This window comes from Cynocephalus volans, chromosome 1 (genome assembly GCF_027409185.1).
Source record: "Cynocephalus volans isolate mCynVol1 chromosome 1, mCynVol1.pri, whole genome shotgun sequence".
In the NCBI taxonomy this organism is placed as follows: domain Eukaryota; kingdom Metazoa; phylum Chordata; class Mammalia; order Dermoptera; family Cynocephalidae; genus Cynocephalus; species Cynocephalus volans.
In genome coordinates this window covers 76,834,445-76,857,608 of record NC_084460.1, presented here as the reverse complement: position 1 = coordinate 76,857,608, position 23,164 = coordinate 76,834,445, and the positions used below count along the sequence as shown (strand labels likewise).

Genomic DNA, 23,164 nt, shown 5'->3' with positions numbered 1-23,164 from the left:
TTTGGAATGGCCTCCTGGAGGTAAAGGCACAGATAGGAGAAGGGTAGGGAATAGTGGTCATCCCAGTTCCCCCTTCTCTGAGGGAGACCGCCCGCTCCGTGCCCTCCCCGTGGGCGCCCGGCCTCGCACCAGCACCGCACCCTCCCCGCCGGCCACTCCCGGGGAAGGGACGGTGTCTGAGGCGTCCTCGCGCTCCGCTCAGTGGATGCTGGTGACAGTACCTGAATAAATGATAAGGTTTGGAAAGTATCCAGATTCCATTTGGTCTGTGAAGTCTCCACAGCATTTCAGCTCCTTCCTCGTTCAGATCAGAATAACACCAGCCGGAGCCTTCAGAAGGGTCCGGCCCCACACTCGCCTCTCTCCTCGGCTGCTCCCGCCCGCCCGCTTCCACAGTGCCCCGTCCCGCCTCTGAGTTTCTCTTCTCTCTCTTTGCTGCAGTTACCACACCCCGAGGAGATCCCGGCCCTCCGACACCTGAGCGGGGAAGACCTGCTGCTGCTGGCCACTGTGGTCAAGATTCGGCGCCTGTTTCATAAACTTGAAATTTGTGTGAATTTCCCCTCGAGCCAGGTTTGGGAAAAATTAAAGCAACCTTCCTACCTCTCTTCGCTTTCTCTAAAATTAATTGCCCTCTGCCACAATTCCGGTATAAAGAGCGATATAATAACGACAATAGTAAGAGATATAATAAATGAAAAGTTTAACTAAGAATGATCGTGCTTTCTTTTCTGTTGAGGTTTTCTGGGTGAGGGGAGGAGATTGGGAGGTTCCCCCAGAAGCGTACAAAATGACGAGGAAGTGCCCTGAAATGTGCCATCTGGTGAACTTAGAACGCATCCTAGCTCAGTCCTGGCTTTTCTACACGTGTTCGGGTGGCTGGCGGGGACGGGGACCCGCGCCCGTGACCTGGCGTTCCCCGGCCGGCTCTGCCCGCCGAGCCCCGTTCAGCCTGGCTTCCGTTCTCGGGCAGAAGATTCAACAGCTCCTTTGCCCGACCCTGGAGCATGAGCAGATCGGCAGAGGCGCCGGGGAGGTCAGCGTCCCCGCAGAGCCGAAAGCAGGAGCGTCCGAGGCTCACGACACCACTGGGGGCTGCCGAGTCCGCACCGGAGCAGGGCGGGAGACGCGGGAAACCGCCGTCTGCCCGGACGTCCCCTCCTGCCGAAGACGACGGGTGGCTTCTCCTTCTGTCCCCCCGCGCAGGCCACAGGCAGGTGCCTGTCGCTGGGAAATGGCAATAAGAGCTGGCGGCAAAGTCTACAGAAAATCACGTATTTCCTATGAAGCGGGGAGGGGCGCCGGGTTTGAATCTGCAGTGACAACCCCGCACGGCCCCTGCTCTAGAACAGGGGTGCAGGTGGAGGACCCTAAAGACACACGAGGGGCCCCTGAACCCCGAGGCTCCGGATCTTCCGGGGGCTTCTCAGTTCTTTGTTCCTAGGGAGAGGGTGAAATTCGTTTCTGGGGACATTCCTTATACTCAGTTCCAAACTTGATGCTAATGTGTAACGAGGGATTATGCCTGCCCACCATTCACAATTTAGTTCTCAATATATCGTTTTCCTACTAAAAGCCAACTAAAGAGGTACAAGGAGGGCAGAGGAGGGAGACGCGTGAGCGGAAGCAAGAGCGTTCCCGCCCCGAGACCGTCTGGCGCGCGTGCGCGCTCTCTGCCGCTCCCTCTCCCTACCCCCTACCCCTCCCTCTCCCTCCTCCCCCCTCTCCCTCTCCCCCTCTCTCCCCCTTTCCCCCTCCCTCCTTCCTTCCTTCCTTCCTTCTTTTCTTTTCTTTCTTTTTTTCTGCTTTAACTTGCTTTCTAGGAACTTTGTTAATACTGAGGATTTAGATTCATTATTTTTTTATTTTCATTCTTGCTCATTCCCACTGCTATCTTGGTAAAAATCAGGTTCCTAAACTCTTATCTCAGTCGATCCTAAATGTCTCTCCCTTTCTCTCTCTCTCTCTTTTTTTTTTTTTTTTTTTTTTGCCTTTAGCCACTTCCTTCTCATTGAACTTTTTGTTTCTACCAAATGAGATAATAGGAAACTAACCGATAAATGAATTAATGTATCAGTACAGCTCTAAAAAACATAGTACATAACTGTACATCACAACAAAGCCCTAACTAAAATCTTTTTGCATATCATTACAAAACTACTTTTGGGGTGTTGAGCCCATAGTAGATACTGAATAAGTCCTTGATTAATTGAGATTGAGATTAGCAGAATAAAAGGATGATATCTTTTACCATATTGCTTCATATTTAATGCCAGAATGTTATTTCAAATTATCTTACTTTAATAAATAATAATTTATCACATGTAATAAAGGAATTTATGTTGCTTCTTTAAAAATTTATTTAAAATGAAGATGTTTCCAAGTGGAAAACATTTATATCTATCTCTATTTATCTATCATCTATCAATGTCATATTTCAAGGCAGATTTATTGAAGGAACTGAATTATTAAAAATAACAATAACAATTTTATTTTGAGCATGTATCTATATCAAAAGTAGATTGGGGTATGCCAGAGATTTTATATATAAATGTTTGCTTTTCTATATGTTTTAGGTAATCTCAGTTTTGAATAAAGCCCTCTTTAAAAGAATTAAACTCTTCTAGTCTTATGGTGCTCATATATTAACATTACATTAATTGAGGGAAAAGAAAACATTTTAAGTGTGTAGGCTTTTCCAGTTGTAAATGTTAAAGAAATTATTAATATACTTAAAGCTTAAAGTAGTATTACCAACCTTTGTCTCCTTTTATTCCTGATCTTAGGATTATGACTTTTATTATTATTTTGTGTATAAATATTTCAGATTTTATTTATACATTTTTGACAAATAAAATAATCATCTTTCGAGAACATACATAAGTGCACTTTCACGTAACTGATGGATAAAGAAATAAAAGTTTTTTCTCCAGGTAAACTTGGCACCAAAGTGTGTTTGGCAAAACCCTGCAGGGACTGAGACATAGAAGACATCTCCAGTATATTAGTCTATGCAAATCTCTTAATACACGAGTGAAACATTTTAGAATATGTTCCATTGGTAGCTTTCTCTGCTAACAAATGTATTGCCAAATCATTGTAGAAAATTTGGAGATTATAGGACAGCAAGGCCACTAATAGTATTCCCGTGGACCCACACAGGAGCAAGGAGCCACAACAACTGAAAAAAAGGAGACATTCAGAGGCCAATGAGTCATCCCCAGGGACCAGTACACAGCCCATCCCATGGGAAGTGTTTGGAGCATGGGTGGTGGGGGAGACAGGCACACCAGGAGAACACTGGGGCACAGCAAGGACAGCCAATCTGCCCCTCAATCAGTGCAGGACCACTCAGAGAAGACTGATCAGGAATATAGACTTGCATGGGGTGTGGTTTGTTGAAAAGACTCAGGCCCAGATCAGAGTTTCTACACAACCAAGGTGCACCTGGTCTCTGGAGAGTTGGAAGTACCTATAACGTCAACCATTAAACCCTGAGCTGCACAAAAAGCCTTCCCTAGGAAAACAGCAGCAAAGCAGCAATTTAGCTCAACCACACAGCTCAAGTACTGGTGCCCACAGGAAGTTCCCCCATTTTAGAAGTAGCAAAGGACAAAAAATTAGTTGTGCCCAGGCACACTGCCAGTGCCTCAGGGCCCGCCCAGGGCCCCGAGGTATGGAGCTGGGGACTGGACCCACCCACCCACCCACAACCAGGCACACTGCCAGTGCCAAGGAGCATGCCAGAAACATCACCTCCATGTGGGTGGCCCACCACAGCCACCACAGTAACCATGGCTGTTACGAAAGTGGCTAGATGCCACAACCACCACACAGATGGTCCACCAGCCACTGGAGTGCATTGACACAAGGAGAGTCACCAGCAGAGACCAAAGAAAAGAAGACGATGTCTCTCTGCACAAAGCCCATTCCAGAGTTACAGAAGAAGCATCTGCTCTATAATAATATTGGGGGACTTGAACACATCTCTCAGCATTGGACAGATCATCTAAGCAACAAATCAACAGAGTAACCATTACTCTTTCAGAAGGAGAGAAGAAATCTAGGGTTATCAGTGGTGGGAGGGTGGAGGGGGAGGAGTATGGGGATAGGGAGAGATTGGACGAGGGACATAAAGAATAAGTATAATTTGTAACAATATACATACTAGTAATATTGATTTGTCAACATTAAACCCCCAAAATATGTATAATCAACTATGATTCAATAAAAATAAATAAATAAATAGATAGATAGATGATAGATAGATAGATAAATAATAAAGCACTCAAAATCCCACCATATAGAGATAGCCATCTTAGATATTGTGCTCTATTTCTTTCCAGTTCTTTTTCTGTGTTTATGTATGGGTGTGTGTGTTGTTGTTTTTTTAAATTTCAAACAGGAGAATTTGTCATTGACAATAAGAATTTTGAAAGATTGGAAGTAAATGAAATTTTTACTCCCAAAAGAAATTAAAGTGTATTACAGAGCTATAAAATAAGCCAACTAAATGTGAAACTGTTAGAATTTACATTTTCACTGGTAAATTTACTACCAGCTTATTTTTTAAAATGAACGAATAAATTATTAAAGCAAAGGCTTTTAGAGTATAAGTTGTTTCAATGGATGTATTTAAATAAAATTGGTACTACCAGCCAGCCACTGAAAATAAATAAATAAATAAATAAACAAACAAACAAAATTGGTAAGATTTGAAATGCTGATAACACATTCAGAAGCAAATGTTATACTTTAATAATAATTTGAAAAAACAGAAATACACTGATTTCTTTCAGTTATGTTAGAAAGTACACCAAGGGCAACTAAAAAATAGATTTCACTTCGAACCAAGTAATTTTATCCTGATTATTTTATAGTTTTATTTCCTTGCAAGACAACAAATATTATTATTTTTTTATGCCTTATTCCAGAAATGATATAAGGTGCCTTTTGGTAATATATTCAACAAAGGAAAATAAAAATAATTTAAAACTAAATGAATACATATGAGGTAATACGAAAATAATATGAACTGAGGAGTAAGATTGTTTTCAAAATGCATCCATCAAGTACTAAAACCCTTGATAAAGTTCGGGCAAGAAAATCTGTAATTAAAAGATAACCAATGAACTATTACAGCCTCCTCAAATTACATGTTTTCTTAAAAGAAGTGTCTTAAAAATTATTTATTATGACATTTTTTTTTACAGTCAAAGATGTTGCAGAACAGTGGGAGGGGCAACTGGGAGGCGAAGTGGGGGGCGGGGTTGGCCCACAGCCAGCTCCTTCCCTGGACTGCTTGCAAAGGGTGGTGGGCAGCGGGCATCACCAAGGCCTGCAGACTCCCCCACTCCAGCCTTGGGACCCTGGGGGTTTCTGGCAATGGCTGGTCACTGGTGGGCTGATGCAAACATCGGGGCCATGGCTGAGGCCCTGGGGGGAGGGCCCACCCTGGCTTGTGGGCCTGTGGGGCTTCCAGCAGCTGTTCGGTTGTCCCTAGGCTGGATGCGGACATAGCAGGGCATGGGGGGACATGGCAGAAGAGGTGTCTGTATCAGTTTTTCCTCTATAACAGAACGAAATCCAGGAATTAGGAATACCTTGATTTGAGCCAAACTGGCAAATCAAAAGCAGATGATAAAAGGATTATGTGTGTACACAGCCAGGTAAGAAAAACACTGGTGTTTATATTACACCTTGTAGTGCAACCCAGCTTTAGACAATGCACAGAGTAGTCTAGAAAGAAAACTTCCTATTTACATCAACTTTTTACATATTGGCTTTACAGGACTAGCACTGGGAGATAAAAACAACAGTCTAATATCCATTCAAACTCTTCAGAGATTATGCCTAATTGTGTCATTTTCAAAATAACACAGAGGCTGCCCTCTGTGGTAAACTAGTAAGCAAAGAGACAACACATTGGAAAAATAATCAACCTCTTGCTCTCTTGTTCACATGAAAACATATTAGAAACTGACAAATGTTGAATGAATGAACAAATGAAGTGAAATCTCTATGAGAGATATACATGCCATGCCATGGAGCAAAATTCTGGGTATTTTTGCTACTCTACTCAGTGCTTGGTACTATGGCATGAAGAGACTAAAACTGACAGATATCAAAGAAAAGTTACCACCTCAACCCTTTTATGGAAAACTTCGCCTTCTCTGAAGTTCAGCTGCCACTGATAACAGTTTCTATCAGAAACAGGGCTAACACACTCTCTATATAAACTGAACATATTAGTAAACCAAAGTTTCATTTCAGGTCTAGAGTTTACTTCATTTATTCATTTGTTCATCTGTTTAGTAAACACTTATTCAATACCTACTTTATGCCAAGTACTAGTGACACAAAGCTAGAAATCATAGTTCTCTGTCCTCAGGGAAAAAGAGATCATGACAAAACAACAAGGTAAGTGCAGTAATAGAGTTTGGATATATTTGTTCCCCACCCCCCGAAGTTCATCTTGAAATCTGATCCCCAATGTGGCAGTGTTTGGAGGTGCTTGGGTCATGGGGGCATATCCTTCATGAATACATTAATGCCCTCCCTGGGGGGAAGGGGGGCAATTAGTGAGTGACTTCTCAGTGTATTAATTCCTGCAAGAGCTGCTTGTTTAAAGGACACCAGCATCTCCATTCTCTCTCTCTCTTTTCTTCCACCGTCCACCATATGACACTCTGCTTTCCTGTGAAGAGTCACTACCCACCAACAAGGCTCTCCCAGATATGTTCCCTGAACTTTGGACTTCCCAGCCTCTGAAACTGTAAGCAATAAATATTGTTTCTTTTTAAATTACCCAGTTTCAGGTATTTTGTTATAAGCAACAGAAATGGATTAATACAGAAAATTAGTGCCAAGGAGTGAGGTGCTGCTATACAGATACCATAAAATGTGGAAGCAGCTTTGGAACTGGGTAACAAGCAAAGGTTGGAGAAGTTTGGAGGACTTCAAAGAAGACAAAAAGACAAGGGAAAGTTTAGAATTCCTAGAGACTGGTTAAATGGTGGTAATCAGAATGTTGATACAAATGTAGACCTTAAAGGCCATACTGAAGAGATCTCAGATGTAAATGAGGAAGAGCTTATTGGAAACTGGGGCAAAGATTACCCTTGCTATGAACTTGCAAGGAACTTGGCTGCATTGTGTCCTTTGTGGAAGGTGGGCCTTAAGAGCTGTGAACCAGAATATTTAGTAGAAGAAATTTCTAAGCATCAAAGCATTCAGACAGTTGCATGGCTACTTGTAACAGCATACCCTCAGTTATGGCAGCAAAGTCATGATGTAAAGCTAGAATTTATAATTTAAAAGGAAGCAAAGCATAAAGATTTGGAACTTTTGCAGATTGGCCATGAGGTAGAGAATGAGAGAGCATTTTCAGGAGAAAAACTCAAGCATGCAGCAGATAAATTGGTTGCTAAAGGCCACCAGGTACTAATAGCCAAGACAATGAGAGAAACGCCCTGAAGGCATTTCAGAAGTGGGGGAGGGGCAGGTGGGTACCCCTCTTATCACAGGACCAGAGGCCTAGATGGACATAATTGTCCTCCGACCTAGGGAGCTGCTGCTGCACTGCCACAGGAAGCTGCTTGCTCCTGCATCCCAAACACTCTGGCTGGAGCAGCCTTGCCTCAAGCAGCCCAAAGTGTGGTTTGCGCCAGCTCTGGTGAGTGCATGATAGAAACCTTGGCAGCATTCACACGGTGTTAAATCTGCAGGCCGGCAGAATGCAAGAGCAGCAGAGGCATGGCAGCCTCCACCCAAATTTCAGAGGATGTAGGAAAAGCCTGGAGGCCCAGTCAGAGACCTGCCACTGGGGTAGAGCCACTGCAGAGGGCATCTACTAGAATAATCCTGAGCAAAAATGTGCAGTTGAAGCCCACACAGAGAGCCCACACCAGGGCAATGTATAGTAGAGTCATGAGAGCTGGGCTGCCACCAAGGCCACACTGGCAATATGCAGTGCCTTCCTGGAAAAGCTGCAGGCACCTGTGCAGCCTGGTTAGCTGCTCCCAGCAGAGCCATGGGGATGGGACTACCTGAGGCTTTGGGGCCCAAATCCCCCACTGTGCCCAGGATGCAGGACTTGGAGTCACAGGAGGTTATTTTGGAACTTTAAGATTTAATGTCTGCCCTGCTAAGTTTTGAACTTGTTTGGGGCCTATTTATCATTTCTTCTAGCCTATTCCTCCCTTTTGGAATGGGAATGTGTACTCAATGTCAACTCCAGCATTGTATCTTGGAAGCAGATAAATTTATTTTTGATTTTTACAGGTTCACAGCTGGAAGAAGTTTTGCCTTTGATCTCAGATGAGACTTTGGAGTTTTAAGTTGGTGCTGGAACAAACTAAGACTTTTGGGACTGTTGGGATGGAATTTGGGGACTGTTGGGATGATATTTTGAGAGGGACATGAATTTGAAGGGCTAGGGACAGAATAATACAGTTTGGATATATTGGTCCCCCCAAGCTCATGTTGAAATCTGATCCCCAATGTGGTGGTGTTGGGAGGTGTTTGGGTCATGGCGGCAGATCCTTCATGAATAGATTAATGCCCTTCCATGGAGGATGGGTAGTGAGTGACTTCTCAGGCTATTAGTTTTCGTGAGAGGTGGTTGTTTAAAGGACACTGGCACCTCCACTCCTCTCTCTCTCTGCTTCCACCATCTACCACGTGACACTCTGCTTTGCTGTGAAGAGTCACTACCCATCAACAAGGCTCTCACCAGATGTGTTCATTAGACTCTGGACTTCCCAGCCTCTGAAACTGTAAGCAATAAGTATTGTTTCTTTATGAATTACCTAGTTTGAGGTATTTTGTTACAAGCAACAGAAACAGACTAATACACGGAGTGACAGAAAGAAGTACAGGGAACACCAAAAAGACAGCATCTGTCCCAGCCCCAGGAACTGGATATCATGCAAGGGTGGAGGGAAGAGGGTGCAAAGAAGGTGAGTGAATTAAATGACCAATTCAGAATAATCATAGATTTTTCTCCCTGGAGCAACAATTAACCCTTGAGTATGTCGACTGGATGCAGGAATCACAGGTGATTCAAATGATGACCATGAAGTCACAATGCCAGATGATGAGTAAATGAATACATGCTTAACCCCTTGAGAAGTTGCCGACACCATCAGGTTAGCAAAGCAGGTCCAGCGATGACTCAGACAAACCCCAACCTTCATCAAGCACTTAAGAGGTCACAATGACCAGCAAAAAGATGGAGAGATGAGTGATGGAGTCACAGGTTTCATCTTAGGCACTGAGCGTAGAAGGGGATGGCCTGGCTTTAATCCAAAGAGAAAGGTTCAACTGTGGATAAAGCCAATGCATGAGATCTTGGGACATATCAGAAGGAAAAAGACAGCACTGGACAGAGCCTCTGTTTGGGATGCAATCAGAGTCTTCCGCTTCACTCTAGACACCAGTGGTCAGCCAAATGCTGGGATGGTGCATGTCAGAGAAGTGATAGGAAAGGGTAACAGGTTTGCCTAGTAAAGAAAGTATCGATGTGTACATTCACCCATTCAATACAGATCTAGCACATTCGAGGCACTATAAATTGTACATGGCCTTCATGGAGTTCATATTCCAGCGAGAGAAACAACAAATGAGTAAGCAAGTAACTTCAGATTGTCATCCATGCAATAAGAAAAACAATGAAGCAATGAGAATGAGAGTCATGGAATAAGTAGGAAGGTAAGTAGAGGACTATTTTATATTATGTGATCAGGGGTCTTCTCTCTGAGGGACTAATATGCAAAAGTTGAGACAAAATCAGTTGAGTAATGAGCTGGGAAAAGAGTGTCCCAGGCAGACAGAACATCAAGTTCTGTGATGGAAGTGAGTTTGCCTGCATGTTCCAGTGAGAGAAAGAAGGCTACTGGGAGTGCGGGTGAGTGTGGTGCAAGGTGAGGCTGGTGAGGTAGGCAGAAGCCAGACGAGGCAGGGCCACGAGTGCTACGGTAAGGAGTTGAGATTTTATTCCACAGATGCTGGTTTTTTTCTTGAAGGGGTGCCAATTTCAAAAGCCTGCAGAGTTGATCTAACTGCTGATCACCATGCATTTTTTCTCTGTCCTAGCCAAAAATGATTATCCAGGAGCAAGAATGGAAAGCAACAGGAACACTCAAATATCTTTGGAGGAAATGTAAATTGGTTCCATCACTTTGGAAAGCAAATCACATTACCTAGTAAAGCTGAGGATGTGCATACTCAACACATGGAAATTTCATTTCTAAATATATTCTAGAGAAACCCACATTTACACAAGGAGCCAAAAATAAGCTTGTTCAATGCAGCATTGTTTGTAATAGCACAACAGCAACAACAAAATTGTCCATCAACAGATTATGTTAGTCACAGTGCAGTCATCCAATGGAATTCCATACAGCAGTGAAAATGAGGGACCTTAGAACTACCTGACTCAATATGAACAACTCCGAAAATCATTTTCACTTTGAATGAAAAAAGCAAGAAGGTAAAGGAGTACATTCAGTATTATCCTATTTATATAAAGTTTAAAAATATGCAAAATGATCTCATGTATCATTTAGGTAGTGTTGGGAAAATAGAATAGTTTGGTCAGGGCCCTCACTTTGGGTCCAGTTGGGTGTGGTACAGCATCCTTTGTAAGCAAATTGTGTGTGTGTGTGTCTGTGTGGAGTTAGTGCACATGTGCGCCAATGTATCTTTTTAGTTTTGTTGCTATTCTGGTGTTCTTCAGAGAGAGAGAGAGGAAGGGAGTTAGTTTTAGTGAAGCAGATGGGCGGGCCTGGGAAGGGGAGGAAATGTGGCTGTCCTTGAGCATGTTGTGCCCAGTGGCCACTTTTCTGCTGACCGGAGCATGGCTGCTTCTCACAATGCTGCAAACTAATCAAGATTTGAGGCAGAAAGCAGAGTTGTTGGAAGCATGGATAAATGTCCTGGAGGACAATGTGCAGCAACTGGCCACTCCTGCCTCTCACACCAGGGAAGATGACCAACACAGTGGTGAGCTAGGGGAAACCATGCATCTCTAAGCATGACCTGTTGTGCACAAGAAATTGAGACAGTAAAGTGGCAGAAACGGGGAGAGCCCCTGGTGGTTCCAGCTATGAGACCTAGGGGTGGATGGTATAATGTGCTCTAGAGACTATGTAGTAAATGCATGTTGCATTTGTCTGAAGGCAGAAGGCTTGGAAGGTGCCACTTGAGCCCAATGGCCAGTCGGGTGCCGTAAAACCCAGGGAAAGAGTGCCACATGCAGATGGGCAGATGGCCTGAGGATGGGTGCCCCTGCAGAATTTCAAGTATGTCTTCACCTGGTAAAAAGGTGGAAAAGTTAGTCTCCATTGCTACGTGCCTATCCCTGAGACAGTGGCTGCAAAATGGCCGCAGATGTGCACAAAGGCAGGGCAGCCACTCCTTGATGGACTGGGCGATTGCAGCTGTTTAAACTGTGGGTGAACACTGCAAAAAACTGCCTGAGACTGAGTGAGTAGCCGGTGTAAGCAACGCTGATTTAAGTAATTCAAAAGCCAGATTTTAAAAGCGAAGCAGAGCGTAAAGATTTGGAAACTTTTACAACCTGGCCATGCAGTAGAGAAGTGGAGAGCAGGAGAAAAATGCAAGGTTGAAGCAGATAAACTGTTTGCTGAAGACATTATCTTGGAGGTGAGGCAGCCAGATGGTAAGAGCCAAGACAATAGGGAAAATGTTCTAAAGGCATTTGAGAAGTCTGGATGGATGCCCCACCCATCACAGGCCCTGAGAGTGTTTCAGAAGTTTGAGAGAGCACCCCTCCCATCCTAGGAGAACTGAGTTGTCCCAGAGGGCAGACCTGAGGTGTCATTGCCCTCGGCAAACTGCTCCCTGTATCCCAGCCACTCTCCTTGGTGGCATTCACGTTGTGTTAAGTTTGCAGGTCAGCCGTATGTGAGAGCAGTGGAGGCGTGGCAGCCTCTACCTAGATTTTGGAAGATGTATGGAAAAGCCTGGAAATTCAGGCAGACACCTGCTGCAGGGGTGGAGCTGCTGCAGAGATCATCTATGGAGTGATGTGGAGCAGAAAAGTGGGGTCAGAGCCCCCACAGAGAACCCCCACTGAGGAAATGTCTAGTGGAGCCAGGATAGTGGGACTGCCACCAGGAGCCCAGAACCGTGGGGCTGATGGTAATGTGCAGCACCAGTCTGGAAAAGCTGCAAGCACCAGAGCAGCTCAATGGTCTGCACTTGGTGGAGCTGTAGGAGCGAGGTTGCCCAACGTTTTAGGGGTCCAGGTGCCCCAGTGTGCTTAACATTTGCCCTGTTTGGGTTTTGGACTTGTTTGAGGACTGTTTTTCCTTTCTATTCCTCCCTTCTGGAATGGGTATGTGTACCCAATATCTGTCCCACTGTATCCTGGAAGTAGATAAACTTGTTTTTGACTCTTTACAGGTTCATGGTTGAAAGGAATTTTGCCTTCAGTTTCAGATGAGACTTTGGACTTTTAAGTTGGTGCTGCAGCAAGCTAAAGACTTTTGGGACTGGGATGGAATGTGTAACGTGTGAATGTAAGGGTAATTTATCCTCGCTAAGGGAACATCACTGAAGATTCTGAAAGTGTAGATTGTACAGCGAGGACCCTGAAGGGGTAGATTGCTGGGGAAATAGAATACCTTGGTCAGGACCCTCACCTTGGGTCCAGTTGGATGTGGTTCAGCATCCTTTCTAAGCAAATTTGTGTGTGTGTGTGTGTAGAGTTAGCGTGCATGTGCGCCAATGTATCTTTTTAGTTTTGTTGCTATTCTGGTGTTCTTTGGGGAGACAGAGAAGGGGGGGAGAGAAAGAGAGAGAGGTAGGTTGGTAGTTTTAGTGAAGCAAGCAGGCAGGCGTCTGTCTCAGGCATCCACCCAGCACAGCCACGCTTTCCAACCTGCAGCTTCCAAGGACCTTTTGGCCGGTTACCTAGCTCATAGGCCTGCGTGAATGGGTCTAGTGACCCAGCCTGGTGTGTGTGGGGTCTGGTGATCCAGCCTGGTGTATGAAGGGTTTATGACCCAGTCTGTGAATGGGCTTGAGGGGTCTGGGAGCTCCAGACCCAGCCCTGGCTCAACAATTGGCACAGTCAGCAGGATTACCAGCAGGTAAAAGAGCCCAACAACTGGTGTGGTTGTGGAGCTAGACAATTGACATCATGAACAAGATTAAGAGCTAGACAATTGGTACTGTTAGCAGGATTCCAGGACTTAGCCTAGCCAGACAGGTAAACATACCCATGCAGGAAAAATATAGGGAAATGCATGGGAATGTTAGATGTCAAGTTTGAGGCTGGTGCTTACCACTGGAAGTGTATGTGACGGGGAGATGTATACGACGGGCTTTGTTTCTTAATTAAGCAAGATGGTAAGTCCATGGGCCTTACTATTCTTTATAGATTTTTAATATCTGGAATTGTTCTTTTTTAAAAGACTAGCCAGAAGCAAACAAACATAGAACAAACACTGGAAGCAATTATCAGGGAGAAGCAAACAATTCTGTGAGTCAGCATAGGCTTTAGCTGAATTCTTTAGAGTAGGGAATTAGGCCACCAGAATTATAACTTAGATATTTCTTTTTTCCTTATCCAAAGAATGAGTGAACTTCCCTTAATGCAAAATGTATCCTTATTTTTTAATTCTACACTTAGGTAATTCTCAAGACATAGAAACCAGAATCAGAGTTTAATGTGAACAACCTAGAAATTCTATACCTAAATTCATTCAATTCATGGATTATTTGGAACACACACAGGCAATATGCCTCCATCTAAGAAGATGTGCTACACATTCCTATGTCCACACTGACTTCTTTCCCCAGTGCCAAAATCAGGCAAGGATATTACATACTTCCACACACCTCTAATGTCAGGGTGCTCTCTCCGTCAGCCAGGCCCGAGCTCCGGATTTCCCTGGCCGTGGCCACCGAGTGATCCCCGGCAGACTCCCTATCCCCACCAGGCAGGACCAGATAAGTTGCCCTCTGCAGCATAAGCCGAAGAAGAATCCCCGAAGGTGGGTGAGTGCACCGCCCACCTATTCAGCCCGCAAAGGAACACTCAGAGGTGGCGGGGGTTCTGTCAAGCAGTTCCGTTTATTGTCTTTCGAGCACTTGTATGTATATCTAAGCAAGTGGGGATTTCCACACTGAGAGCCAATCACTGGAAAGGTCACATGTGCATGCGCCTTACTTTCCTATGCTTAGCCTACTGATCATGCACTGATCACCAGCACGGAAAAGCGCAACTACCAATAAAAATTTGGGGGGAACTAAAAGTGACACTCCCCCTTTGCTTCCTCTAGGCGCCATCTTGTGTGGACCATGCGGGTGGGGAACTTAAACAGCTGCCATTTGGTGTGGCCTCCTTTCACCCTAGCAATTGCTATAGCAAGTGGAGTGGTTGCAGCCCAACACTCTTAACTTTTGACAATCCACTCACTGTAGCATTCAGCAGAGATTGTTACCAAACCAAACTTGTGTCCACTCACCTGGTGCACAGCTAAGCCAAAACACTGACACCAGATTACAGTGAGGGAAAGGAGGCATTTGTTATTGTAAGGCCAAGTGGTTGGAGAACAGGCAGCTAATGCTGGAAAAATTCAAGCTCTGTGAAAGCATACAAGCAACGATTCTTTTTTTTTTTTTTTTTTATGGCTGGCCTGTAGGGGGATCCAGACCCATTGACCTCATTTTTGTAACACTGTGCTCTAACCTACTGAGCCAATCAGCCAGCCAAGCAAGGATTTTTAAAGGAAAAACTTGTGGGTTGGGGTTGGGGCTATATGAGCAGCCTGTGGATGTTTCTGATTGGTTGACTCTCAGGAAACAAAGAAACAGTTTCAGGACTCTGATCACTGATCTTCTGGCTCCAATCAGTCTAGGATCCTTGCAGTCTGTGTTTGTCAGTATTTTCCATCTGGTGGGAAACTTAGGTCTCAGATCCTGCAAAAACATCTCATGGATACATGTCAAGGATATTCTCTTTGATCCTTAAAGTCTGGTAGCTCTGATTTATGTTCCTCCTTATTGATTAAGTTACATCCTATTTGCTCAGTTGCCTTTTTTGTACTCCCTTAATTGCTAGTTTTTAATCTCAGTTCCTTAATTGCTAGTTGGGGAGCTCAGTTCCCAGATTCTCAATCACTTCACATTTGAGGGACCAAGGCCACAGCTCACTTTCATCTAGATTTTGAAGGGTTTTATTGAAGAGGGTTGCCTGCTTGGTCTCAAGGTGAAAAAACATAACCCAATTCCCAATTCCCAATTCCACAAGATCAAATGATGGTTTGGGAACTCCTTTGCAACCAAAAGGTGATATCATGATTTTTCATCAATTCTATAACAAAATAAGAGCCAGCAGATAGGATAAAATAATCCTCCTTCATACTCATAAATTGCATACAGTTTGAGTTGTAGAGGTAGAGATAACCCCCAACCTTTTTGCATAAACATTACCAGGTACTTAGGACTTTCCGCTACCAGGGGCTCGAGACTTTCCATTACCAGAAGATAAGGACTTTCCATTGCCAGGGGAAAGGGACTTTCCAAAGTGCCCAAAGTTCACCCATTTCCAGGAAGGGCCTAACCGCAAAAGGGGTGGGCTATTGGTCAATTCCCCAGTTCCTTGTCTGTGTACCACCACACTGAAGGCCACCAACGAAATTAAAAGTCACCTCAGATGACCAATAAGCTGTGTACAACTCATCCTGTTGCCAAAGTCTGCCTACCAAACTGAATAAAAAGTGCTTGTGTTAAGAGTTCAGGGCCGCTTCTGTCCTGAAGACGGAGCGACCCCAGCATGCTGGAATAAAAAAACCTCTTGCTTGATTGCAATGATCTCGGTCTCCTGGTCTTTGCGAGATGAGCCTTCCCAACAAGTAAGATTCGTACTTTTGGGCCAGTCTTACAGAGTCTCACAATAATCCTACGAATTTCTAACAGACATTAAAACTGAAAGATGGTAAGTGACTGTTAGGTCTCAGCTTACCAGAAAGTGGAATCGGAAAGTGAGCCCAGGTCTTCTGACTCCACCAAATGTTCTTCCCTTGGTTCCACCCTAGGCTTTGCCAAGAGCTGGAGCCCAGAGGGACATTGCACTGCAGAAAACACAGTTCAATCAAACTATCAGCGGACAAGTCCCAGCTGCTCTCCACCAACTAGCTGTGTGCCCTTAGGCAAGTTACTTAACTTCTGTGAGTCTCAGTTCTCTCAGCTGTAAACTGAAAAAGAAAAAATCAACTTTCATGATAGTAGTGTCTTAGTTTCAGCAGCTATATCAAACTACCACAAACTGGGTGACTTAAACAACAAACATTTCTCACACTTCTGGAGGCTGGAAGTCTGAGATCAGGGTCCCAGCATGGTCATGTTCTGGTGAGGACTGTCTTCTGGTTGCAAACTTCCAATTTCTCATTAGATCCTCACATGGCAGAAAGAGAACTAGAGATCTCTCTGGGTTCCTTTTATAAAGGCACTAATCCCATTCATGAAGGCTGCACCCTCATAACCCAATCACCTCTCAAAGGCCCCCACCCCCAAAAACCGTCACCTTGGGGATTAGGATTTTCAAGTATGAACTGGGGTGGGGGAGGGGAGGCACAAATTTTCAGACCAGAACATGTAGTGACCACTACAGAGAATATATGTGCAGTGCCTGGCCTTCCTTCTATAAGCTGTGTTCACTGATGGGAACCATTGTAATTATTACAGAGACCCCAGCCTCTCACTGACAGTCCTTCTAACCAAACCAGGAAACAAACTCACCTTTCGTCTGAAGATTAACAGAATTAAAAATAGATTACAGGCACTGCCCCACCACCTGGCCCAGCTGACCTACAACCCACCAACCTTTGAATCAGCAAATCAGCCCAGATCACGCATGGCCATGTCTGGTTCCTCCAGAGTGGCCACTATGAGGAAAATCATTCAGCAGCTCTGGCTGCAGGCCGGGCCCAAACGGTGAAGGTTTCCCAGGCAGCTGCAGACTTCAGACAGTTCTGTTTGCAGAATGCTCAACATGACCTCCTGCTGACTAAAGTGTCTTCAAATACAAATCCCTCCAGACCTCAGAAAATCTCTTCCTTTTTGTAGTAAAATGAATCTTTCAAAGGTTTCCCCAATCACTTTTCATGAACGAGTGAATATTCAATAGAGAGCTAAATTTGAAGTCTGTACAAAAGCTTTTCCCTGTCAGACATGTGCCATAATATGCCAACTTCCACTTTTGTCAGTCCTTAACATCTACCTCTCTGAATTTTCATGAGTTTCTATTTCACAAGGTGTATCACAGGAGCCCCAAATCTGAAAGGGCACTCATGTAGTGTTTGCCTATTCCAAAGAATTCACCTGGGAACATACATAGGTAGAGACAGCAGTTTATTAGAGGTGCTGGTGGCGGCTGGTCAGCTAGAAATCTGCTCTGACTCAGGAAACATACAACAGTTATAGAGTGAACAGATCAAAGTAGGGGTGTAAATCATTTTGCATGCTTATGCACAGACCCTCACCCGACTCAGAGCTCACAGGAGACCTGGCTGAGTAGACACCCTCCTGGTGCCAGAGTAGTCAACACCCGTGTGCTAACTCCATTTACATGCTAATTCATTTACTCAGGGCTGCTGCTTCCTACAGTTCTGTTTGTCTTAAAGTGGATGTGACTTTCCTTTGGTAACTACCTTGGCCGGCGGTTGTTTCCCAGGGCGGAGGGGGAACTCTGGTATGCGCAGGGAGGGGAAATAGCTCTATGTACAGCATTTACCTTACACGAGGGTAATTATTTTATATACACTGGCAGCAGCATATAATAAAATAGTATAAAAAAATAAGTGAGTTAGTTTAATTACATGAGCAGATTAATAGGAACTGAAAGCTGACGTCAGAATGAAAATGATTTAATTATTACTATTAAAATAAGCTATATTAATAAATATCAACAATATTAAAAGTAACTGTACCATAAAAACATATTTATTTCTCCTATACTGACAGAGTATGATAGAAACTACTACACTAAACACAATTTCCATAATTTAAGCCACATGACTGGTTTGAACCGGTTTCACTGCCAGTATGTTGTTTTGCAGGAAACCCACTCCGCATGCGCAGGGAAGGAAGGTTGTGACCTTGAGCAACAAAGGAGTAAAATTCTCGACCAGCGGAACCAAAAGACTGGAAATTTAACCGCGGGAGCCAATTCTGAAGTGAGAATTCCCTCAAAAAGGAAGATCTGGTGCCCACTACTTCGCATACCATAATGACAAATTTAAAGCAAGCCACTCAAACCGCACCACCTCAGGACTTCCTCATTCTTCCCCTTGCTCCCTGACCCCTTAAAACATGCCCAGACCCTACACCTGGGAGACAGATTTGAGCCTCGCCTCCTGTCTCCTCGCTGTTCTACCTCTACAAAAAGCCTTACTTTTCTCAAAACCCGGTGCCATACTATTAGCTTCTGTGCTCATCAGCAACAAGCCCTTGCTCTGTAACATAAGCAAGCATTTAAGTTGTTTTATTTTTTTTTTCAAAAGATGATGGGTAAAGGGATCTTAACTCTTAATCTGGTGTTATCAGCACCACACTCCCCCAGGTGAGCCATGGGCCGCCCTGCATTTAAGTTTTTGCAGCATTTATTGTTCATCAATCTTAAAATAGATAAAATTGTAAAGTATACATCAATTTCTGCTTCATTAAATTCTCTAATTGCAATAGCTTAGGTAAAACAAATATATGGTTTAAAATAAATTACATCCTAGTGAATGGCCCTTGGCCCTCCAGAAGGAAACAAAGCAGTCCATCCAAACCAGTGATCTCCAAACTTTTCTCTTTTCATGCCCTTAAGAAAATAAAAAAATTTTAAATCTCCATTAATTTTCTTTTTATTCCTATATTTTTCTTTACATAATATAACCATTTTTTGTGGCCCTTTACCAATTTCTCACCAACCCCCCTTCCCCTCCCCCTTTCCCACCTCTGGTAGCCTCAGTTCCATTCTCTCCTTTTGAAAGTTCAGCAAATTCTTGTTATTATTGTTTCTTTCTTTTCTTTTTCTTTTTTTTTTGTTTGCTTATTTTTTCCCCCCACATCCCATTTATGAGTGAGGACATATGGTATTTCTCTTTCTGTACTTGACTTATTTCACTTAACATAATTTTCTCTAAGTTCATCCATGTTGCTGTGAATAGCAGAATTTCATTCCTTTTTATGGCAGAGTAGTTTTCCATTGTGTATATATACTACATTTTCCTTTTCTAGGCATCCATCAAGGGACATTTAGGTTTGTTCCAACTCTTGGCCATTGTAAATAGAACAATAAACATGAGAGTGCAGATATCCCTTCAACATGATGATTTCCATTCCTTTGAGTATATACCCAGCAGTGGGATTCCTGGATCACATGGCAGTTCTATTTGTAGAACTTTGAGGAAACTCCATACTGCTTTTCATAATGGCTGCACTAATTTACAGCCCCACCAACAATGTAGGAGTGTTCCCCTTTCTCCAAATCCTCACCAGTGTTTGTTATTCTGTCTTTTTGATCATGGCCAGTCTAACTGGGGTGAGATGACATCTCAATGTGGTTTTGGTTTGCATTTCCCTGAGCTTAGTGATGTTGAGCATTTTTTCATGTGTCTGTTGGCCATTTGCATACATTCCTTTAAGAAATGCCTATTCAGCTTCTTTGCCCATTTTTAAAATCAGGTTACTTGTTTTTTTCCCCTCTAAGTTGTTTGGTTTCCTTGTATATTCCGGATATTAATCCCTTGTTGATGCATAGTTTATGAATATTTTCTCCCAATCTGTAGGTTGTCTTTTTGCTGTGTTAACTGTTCCTTTTGCTGTGCAGATTTTAGGCTGATATGATCCCATTTGTTTATTATTTTCTTTTGTTGCCTATGCTTTTGGGATCTTAATTCATAAAGTCTTTGCCCCCTCCTACTTCCTGAAGTGTTTCCTCTATGTTTTCTTTTAATAATTTTTTAGTTTTGGGTCTTATACATTAAAGTCTTTCATCCATTTTTAGTTGATTTTGGCATATGGTAAGAGGTACTGGTCTAGTTTCATTCTTCTACATATGGGTGCCCAGTTTTCTCAGCACCACTTATTGAAGAGGTAGTCTGTTCCCCAATGTATGCTACTGTTGCTCTCATCAAACATCAGTTGGCTGTAAGTACGTAGGTTGATTTCTGGGTTTTCTATTCTGTTCCATTGATCCCTGTGTCTGTTTTTATGCCAGTACCATGCTGTTTTGTTTACTATGGCTTTATTTATTTTTTTGCTCAATTTTGCTTTGGCTATTTGGGGTCTTTTTTTGTTCCATAAAAATGTTAGGATTGTTTTTTCTATTTCTGTGAAGAATGGCATTGGTGTTTTGATGGAGATCGCATTGAATGTGTAGATCACTTTGTGTAGTATGGACATTTTCTCATGTTAATTCTTCCAATCCAAGAACATGGAAAGTCTTTCCGTCTTTTGGTGTCCTCTTTAATTTCTTTCAACAGTGGTTTGTAGTTCTCATTGTAGAGATCTTTCACCTCCTTGGCTGAATTGATTCCTGGGGTTTTTTTTGGGGGGAGGGAGGTTGGTAACTATTGTAAATGGGTGTTACTTTCTTGATTTCTCTTTCTATTAGTTCATTATTGGAGAATAAAAACACAAATGATTTGTGGTCATTGATTTTGTATCCTGCAACATTACTGAAATTATTAACCAGCTCTAAGAGTTTTTTTGATAGAGTCTTTAGGTTTTTCTATATATAGGATCATGTCATCTGCAAACAGGGACAGGTTGACTTCATTTTTTCCAATCTGGATGCCCTTTATTCCTTTCTGTTGCCGGATTGCTCTGGATAGTACTTCCAATACTATGTTAAATAGGAGTGATGACAGTAGACATCCTTATCTTGTTATTGTTCTTAAGGGAAAAGCTGAAAGCTTTTCCCCATTCAGGATGATACTGGTGGCATGTTTGTAGTATATGGCTTTTATTGTGTTGAGATACTTTCCTCCTATACCTGATTTTCTGAGAGTCTTTATAATGAAGGGATGTTGAATTTTGTCAAATCCTTTTCTGCATCAACCAAGATAATCATACGGTTTTTGTCCTTGATTGTGTTGATGTGGTGTATCACATTTATTGACTTGCATATGTTGACCAAAATTGCATCCCTGTAATGAATACCACTTGGTCAAGGAGCAGTCAACAAGGAGGAAATTTGATCCACCCAAAGTGATTTCAGTCAACAGCATTGTTTCTTAAGGAGAGATATCACAGTCCAAAGGTAAACGTGATTGGTATCCATTTGTGAAAGGAGAAAAAAGAATGAAATACTACCATTTGCAGTAACATGGATGAACTTAGAGAAAATTATATTAAGTGAAATAAACCAGGCACAGAAAGAGAAAATCTGCATGTTCTCACTTATTTGTGGGAGCTAATAAAAATAAATAAGAAAATAAACAAATGAACAGGAGGTGTGGAGGGGGGTAAGAAGATACAACAATCACAACAATTTCTTGACTGTGTTAAGACAAGTGAACAGATATGATGTTGATGGGGGTGGGGGGAGAGGCAGGAAAAGGAGGAATTGGTAAAGGGGCATGAAAATCAACTATATTGTATATTGATAAATTAAAATTTAAAAAAATAATTGACAAAATAGTATACATTTAAGTTATAAATCCTGATGATTTGATACACATATATATTGTGAAATGATTATTACAATCAAGTTAGTTAACACTTCCATCTCCTTAAGTATTTACAACTTTTTGTGCACTGTAAAAATATTTAGGATCTATTCTCCTAACAAATTTCAGGTATTTAATACAGTACTATGTGTATTAGTCGATTTCTGTTGCTTATAACAAAATATACAGAACTGGCTACTTTGTATGAAAATGAAATTTATTGCTTACAGTTTCAGAAGCTTGGAAGTCCACAGCCCAGGGAACACTTACAGTGAGGGTCTTCTTTGGTGGTGGCTTTACAGCAACACAAGGGTCTCACATGACAGAAAATGGTGGAGCAGAGAGAGAGAAATAGTTCCTCATACGGTTGCCATTTAAGCCCTCAGAAGCATGGCCTGACCACCATTGTTAATCTGTTCACTATGCCATGGTCCTACAATCTAATCACCTCTTCAAAGCCCAACCTCTCAATTACCATAATAGGATTTCCCACCCTCAGCAATTACAGTGGGGACTAAACTTTAATGAGGTGGGGGGAGGCATCCAATCTACAGCACAAGTGTACTTCAAAAAGTTTATGGAAAAATAGAAATGTAAGATAATACAAATCTTTCCATGAACCTTTTGAAGTGCCCTTGTAATATTAACTATGGTCACTGTATTAATCTGTTTCTGTTGCTTATAACAAAATACATGGAACTGGGTATTTTGTAAAGAAAATGAAATTTATTGCTTACAGTTACTGAAGATAGGAAGTCCAAAGTCCAGGGAATACATCTGGTGAAAACTTTCTTTGTTGGTGACTTCAGTGAAGCAGAGTATCACATTGCAAAAATGGAAGAGCAGAGAGAGCAACAGGACAACTTCCTCATTCACTCCCCTTTTAAAGCCCTCCTAACCATGCCCATGACCACCATTTTTAATCCATTCATTACTGCATGGTCCTACAATCTAATCACCTTTCTTCAAGGCCTCACCTTTCAATTACCATAGTAGAATTTCCCACCCTCTTAACAGTCACAGTGGGGATTAAGCTTCTAATATACGAAACTTGGAGACATAATTCAAGCTTCAGTGAGTTTTGGGGGGGACATAATTCAATCCACTGCATTCCACCCCTGGACCCCCAAAACTCATGTCTTTCTCACATACAAATACATTCATTTCATCCCCAAAGTCTTAACTTGTTTCAACTCAAAAGTCCAAAGTTCAAAGTCCTGTCCATGAAATCAAAAACAAGTTATCTACTTCCAAGATACAATGGTGGGACAAACATAGGGTACATATTCTCATTCCAAAAAGGAGAATAGGCCAAAAGAAAGGGGTAGCAGGTCTCAAACAAGTCCAAAATCCAGCAAGGCAGGCATTAAATCTCAAAGCCAGCAAATCAGGTACCTTGAATCCATGTTCGATGTTCTCTGCACACTGGAGTGGGGGTTGGATCCCCAAGGATCCAACTCAGGCAGTTC

General features: G+C 42.8%; 1 protein-coding gene and 1 pseudogene across 1 annotated transcript in view; both read left to right on the top strand.

Moving 5' to 3' along the window:
- Positions 1–711, top strand: part of ERICH6 (glutamate rich 6) — a 46,306-nt gene extending 45,595 nt beyond the window's left edge. Inside the window, exon 14 of the mRNA XM_063101448.1 lies at positions 442–711. Within this exon, the coding sequence (XP_062957518.1) occupies positions 442–711 (270 nt within the window). The remainder of the gene's footprint in view (positions 1–441) is intronic.
- A 16,183-nt stretch (positions 712–16,894) lies between these two features.
- LOC134370638 (guanine nucleotide-binding protein G(I)/G(S)/G(O) subunit gamma-5-like) lies at positions 16,895–17,100 on the top strand (annotated as a pseudogene).
- Positions 17,101–23,164: the final 6,064 nt, after the last annotated feature.